The 5,713-nt window shown below is 45.9% G+C and overlaps 1 protein-coding gene across 1 annotated transcript in view; it reads right to left on the bottom strand.

Annotated features, from left to right (window-relative positions):
• The window catches only part of E2F5 (E2F transcription factor 5, p130-binding), a 36,060-nt gene extending 34,678 nt beyond the window's left edge, over positions 1-1,382 (bottom strand). Inside the window, exon 1 of the mRNA XM_010846240.1 lies at positions 1,191-1,382. Within this exon, the coding sequence (XP_010844542.1) occupies positions 1,191-1,382 (192 nt within the window). The remainder of the gene's footprint in view (positions 1-1,190) is intronic.
• Between the last annotated feature and the right edge of the window lie 4,331 nt (positions 1,383-5,713).

Genomic DNA, 5,713 nt, shown 5'->3' with positions numbered 1-5,713 from the left:
GAAGGGGCGGGGCGGGAGGTGGATTCTGCGACTGGGCAAAGGGGCTTCAGTTCAGTACAGTTCAGTTCAGTGGCTCAGTCGTGTCCGATTCTTTGCGACCCCATGGACTGCAGCACGCCAGGCCTCCTTGTCCATCACAAACTCCCGCAGTTTACTCAAACTCATGTCCATTGAGTCGGTGATGCCATCCAACCATCTCATCCTCTGTCGTCCCCTTCTCCTCCTGCCCTCAATCTTTCCCAGCATCAGGGTCTTATTTGCATCAAGTGGCCAAAGTACTGGAGTTTCAGCTTCAGCATCAGTCCTTCCAATGAACACCCAGGACTGATCTCATTTAGGATGGACTGGTTGGATCTCCTTGCAGTCCACAGGACTCTCAAGAGTCTTCTCCAGCACCACAGTTCAAAAGCATCAATTCTTCCACGCTCAGCTTTCTTTATAGTCCAACTTTCTGTTTAGCATCAGTGATTTCCAATACCCTGTCTTCCAGGTTGCTGATCCATTCCTCTGTATTATTTAGTCTACTGTTGATTTCTTCTAGTGTATTTTTCATTTCAGTTATTATATTCATCTTTGGTTGTTGTCTGTATTTTCTAACTCTGCTGTTAAATACTTCTAGTTCTGCACTAAAGAATTCCATTCTTTACCAAGTTCTTTGATCATCTTTAAAACTTATTCATCCTGAATTCTTTCCAGGTAGATTGCCTATCTCCACTTCTTTTTCTGGAGTTTTATCTTGTTCCTTCATTTGGAACATGTTCCTCTGTCACTTTATGTTGCCTGACTAGATGTTTTATTTCTGTGTATTTGGTAGGTTGCTTATATTTCCCAGCAGTAGCTTCTTGTAGAAGACACAGCTATGAGTCCCAGCAGTCTTCTCCCCTCTTGTCACAAGAGGTAAATGCTCTAGGGGTACCTCGATGTGGGCTGCTAGGGTCCTTCTGTTATGGCAGGCTGACTACTATAAGCAGTCTGGTAGGCTTGGTTAGTCCCTGGTCCAGCTGGTGGCCGGGCCCTGCTTTGTGTGGAGGCTGCTGACGATTGGTTGTTGAGACCAGGTCATGAGGTGGCTGGGTGCAGAAGCTCAGAGGACTAATACTCACTCACCAGTGCAGTGGGCTGGGTCAGTTTCCAAGAAATTCCAGGTTGGTTCTTGCCCACTGGTGGGTGAACTTGGGGCTAGTGCTAACCTTTTCATAGGCATAACCACATCCTGAGGCCCACTTGCAGGGCCTGTGGAGTCCCAGAGCTGATATTGCATAGCACTGGTTCCTGACACCCCTCTCGTGTTCTGTAGCTTGGGTGGGCCTGCTGGTGGGCGAGGCCGAGGCCCACCCATCCCAGGGCTCGTGCTGGACCGTTAGTAGGTGGGCTGGGTTCATAGACCATGGGGGTTCAGTTGTCCTGGGGTTAGGATTAGCCCTCTGGCCTCTGAGGCTGGTTTCAAGGCTAGAGCAGGCTCACTGGTGGGCAGGGCCGGGTGCCTGCCCACTAGTATTGGTGACGGTAGGCTGGTGGGTAGGGGCAGGGCTGGGTCCTGAGTCTTAAGAACTGAGGGAAGATTCCACATGGGCACGTGCCAGCATCAGTGTCCATGAGGTAGAAATGAACTCCCTAGAATGGCTTCTGCCAGCGTCTAAGTCCCTAGGGTGAGCTCCAGTTGCCTCCTTCCTCTCCAGGAAACTCTCCCAAGATCTCCATGTAGGTCTGACCCAGGCTCCTTTCAAACCACTGCTTCTGCACTGGGTCCCAAGTATATGAGAGTCTGTGCACACCCTCTAACAGTGGAGTCATTTTTATGTTTCTCTACCTTGGAGAAGTGACTGTCCCTGCTGGCCCTCCTGTGTGGCCCCAATGTCCTCTCCTCCCGTCATCCAAAGGTTAGGGGCCAGCTGGTACCAGGAAAGTGTCTGGCCTGCATGTGCGGACTCAGCCTGCAGGCTTTGGGACTTTAGTTTTCTTACTTCTGGTATCTGTCTCCTGGTAGTTAAGGCTGGTCTAGAGGCTTGTGCTTATTTAACTTGTATGCAGAGTACATCATGAGAAATGCTGGGCTGGAAGAAGCACAAGCTGGAATCAAGATTTCCGGGAGAAATATCAGTAACCTCAGATATGTAGATGACATCACACTTATGGCAGAAAGTGAAAAAGAACTAAAGAGCCTCTTGATGAAAGTGAGAGAGAGTGAAAAAGTTGGCTTAAAGCTCAATATTCATAAAACTAAGATCATGGCACCTGGTCCCATCACTTCATGGAAAACAGTAGAAACAGTGACAGACTTGATTATTTTGGACTCCAAAATCACTGCCAATGGTGACTGCAGCCATGAAATTAAAAGACGCTTGCTCCTTGGAAGAAAAGTTATGACCAACCTAGACAGCATATTAAAAAGCAGAGACATACTTTACCAACAAAGTTCCGTGTAGTCAATGCTATGGTTTCTCCAGTAGTTATGTATGGATGTGAGTGTTGGACTATAAAGAAAGCTGGGTGCTGAAGAATTGATGCTTTTGAACTGTGGTGTTGGAGAAGAATCTCAAGAGTCCCTTGGACTGCAAGGAGATCCAACCAGTCCATCCTAAAGGAGATCAGTCCTGAGTGTTCATTGGAAGGACTGATGCTGAAGCTGAAACTCCAATACTTTGGCCACTTGATACAGAGAACTGATTCATTGGAAAAGACTCTGATGCTGTCAAAGATTGAGGGCAGAAGGGGACGACAGAAGATGAGATGGTTGGATGGCATCACCGACTCAATGGACATGAGTTTGAGTAAACTGCGGGAGTTGGTGATGGACAGGGAGGCCTGGTGTGCCGTGGTTCACGGGGCCACAAAGAATTCGGACACAACTGAGTGATTGAACTGAGAGGCTTGTGCTGGCTTCTAGGCAGGAGGGGCTGGTACCTACCCCTCAGGGGTAGAGCTGGGTCTTGGTTCCATGGTGGGCAGGACCATGACTAGGGGCATGTCTAGAGGTGGCTCTGGGCTCAGGAAGTCTTGAGGAGCCTGTCTGCTGACCAGAGGGGCTGTGTTGTTTGGCCTGAGGCATTCTATCACTAGAGCCTACAGGCTGTTGGGTGGGGCCAAGTCTAATGATCCAAGCAAGATGTCTGCCTCCAGTGAAATCACATAGATGAACACTCCCCTGTATTTCTGCCATCACTGTTTATGTCCCCAGGGCGGGGCAGAGCTGCCCCTTGCCTCCCTAAGAAACCCGCCAAGACCAGCAGGTAGGCCTAGCCTTGGCACTTATCAAATTACTGCTTTCTCTGTTGGTCCTGGTACACGTGAGATTTTGTGTGTGCCCTTTAAGAATGAAGTCTCTATTTCCCCCCAACCCTGTGAAGCTTCTGCAGTCAAGCCTCACTGGTCTTCAAAGCTGAATGCTCTGGGGGTTTCTCTTCCCGGTGCTGGACTCCCAGTCTGGGGGCCCTGATGAGGGGCTCAGAGCTCTCCCTCCTGTGGGAGAACCTCTGTAATACAATTATTCTCTAGTTTGTGGGTGGCCCACCTTGTGGGTATGAGATTTGATTATATCATGGGTCTGCCTCTCTTGCCAGTCTCATTTGGTTCCTTACTTATGTCTTTAGCTGTAGACGATATTTTCTGGTAGGTTTCAGTCTTTTTAAATGATGGTTATTCTGCAGATTGTTGTGATTCTGGGGTGCTCCTGAGAGGAGGTGAGCTTAGGTTCCCTCAACTCTACCATCTTGACTGCTTTTTCCCTGTAGTTTTCTAGTTAAATTTTTAAATGAGTGTGAGTTTTCCACCTTTTCCTTTTTGAAGATTGTTTTGGCCTATATTCCCTGAATTTCTATATGAATTTCAGAGACATGTTGTCAACTTATGCAAATAAGCGAGCTAGCTGAGATTTTGGTGGGGATTGCATTTAATCTGTAGATGAATTTGGAGAATTACCATTTTGTCAATATTAAGTCTTCTATTCCATGAATATTTGTCTTTCAATAATGTTTTGTAGTTTTCAGAGTATGAGATTTGAACTTTTGTTAAATATAAACCCAAGAATTTTGTTTAAAATTTATTGTCAATGGAATTAAAAAAAAATTTAAACCACTTTATTAAGGTATGATTGACATGTAAAAGCTGCACATATTTAATCTACACAATTTGATGAGTGGGAATAAGTATACACATATGAAATTATGACCATAAGGAAGTAAACATATTCATCAGCTTCCAAAGTTTCCTCCCACTCTTACTGTTATTTCCTTATATTCATTCTTGATTCTAGTGATTAAAGCTTTTTCTTAATTCATCTACCTCAAGATTTGTCAATATTTCAAAGTCAAAAATTTAGATGCATTTTTTTCTATTCTTTCATTAATTTTTGCTCTATTTTTTCTTTCATTTTGCCTGCTTTGGCTTTAGTTTCCTCCTTTTCAGTATCTTATAGGTGGAGGGGCTTCCCTGGTGGTTCAGATGGTAAAGAATCTGCCTGCAATGCAAGAGACACAGGTTCCATCCCAGGGTTGGCAAGATCCTCTGGAGAAGGGAAAGGCTACCCACTCCAGAATTCTTGCCTAGAGAATTCTATGGACAGAGGAGCCTGCTGGGCTATCGTACATGGGATCGCAGAGTTGGTCACGACTGAGTGACTAACACTACAGGTGGAGGGTTAGGATGTTGATTTCAAATATTTCTTCTTTTTTAATATAGTTGCTTGCAGATAAAAATTTCCTTCTAATTACTTTAGCTACATCTCGTATTTTCTATTTCCATTCGCCTCAAATAATTTTTCTAATTTCGTGATTTATTCTTTGATCCAGTAGTGTTCATTTCTACACTGTAAATTTCCCAAATTTGTTTTTCTTTTCTAATTTCAGTTCACTGTGTTCAGAGAGCATCAGTTCAGTTCAGTCGCTCAGTCGTGTCCAACTCTTTGTAACCCCATGGGCTGCAGGATGCCAGGCCTCCCTGTCCATCACCAACTCCCGGAGTTCACCCAAACCCATGTCCATTGAGTCGGTGATGCCATCCGACCATCTTATCCTCTGTCGTCCCCTTCTCCTCCTGCCCTCAATCTTTCCCAGCATCAGGGTCTTTTCAAATGAGTCAGCTCTTCTCATCAGGTGGCCAAAGTATTACTTTGTGTGATTTCAATAATCCCAAATCCACTGAGGCTTGCTTTTTGACCTTGCGTCTCATCTATACTGCAGAAGGTTCCAGGTGCACTTCGGAAGATGTGAAGATTCTGTTCTTAAAGTGTTCTACAGTTGTCTGTTAGGCCTAGTAGGTTTAGTGTTGTTGAAGTCTTCCATTTTCTTGCACATCTTCTGCTTCACTGTTCTGTCCATTGTTGAAAGTGTTTTCTTACTGTTTCTTTGACTGTACCAGGTCTTTGTTGCTGAGCATGGAGTTTAAGTGGCGGGGACCGGGGTCTACTTTCGTCACAGTGCATGGGCTTCTCACTGTGGTGGCTTCTCTTGTTGCAGACCTTGGGCTCAAAGTTGCGGTTGCAGCACTTGGGCTGAAGTAGCTGTGGTTCACCAACTCAAGCAAGGCTCGGTAACTCTGTGGTTCACCAACTCGAGCAAGGCTCGGTAACTCTGGCAACTCTGGCGCGTGGGCTTAGGTGACTATGGCACATGGGATCTTCCTGGTCCAGGGATCAAATCTGTGCTCCCTGCATTGGCAGGTCGATTCTTTACCACTGGACCACCAGGGAGGGTCTGTGTTCCTATTGAATAATGTC

The sequence above is a fragment of the Bison bison genome, unplaced genomic scaffold, assembly GCF_000754665.1.
Source record: "Bison bison bison isolate TAMUID 2011002044 unplaced genomic scaffold, Bison_UMD1.0 scf7180017864233, whole genome shotgun sequence".
Classification (NCBI taxonomy): domain Eukaryota; kingdom Metazoa; phylum Chordata; class Mammalia; order Artiodactyla; family Bovidae; genus Bison; species Bison bison.
The sequence above is the reverse complement of the archived record's forward strand: the minus strand, read 5'-3'. Positions and strand labels throughout refer to the sequence as shown.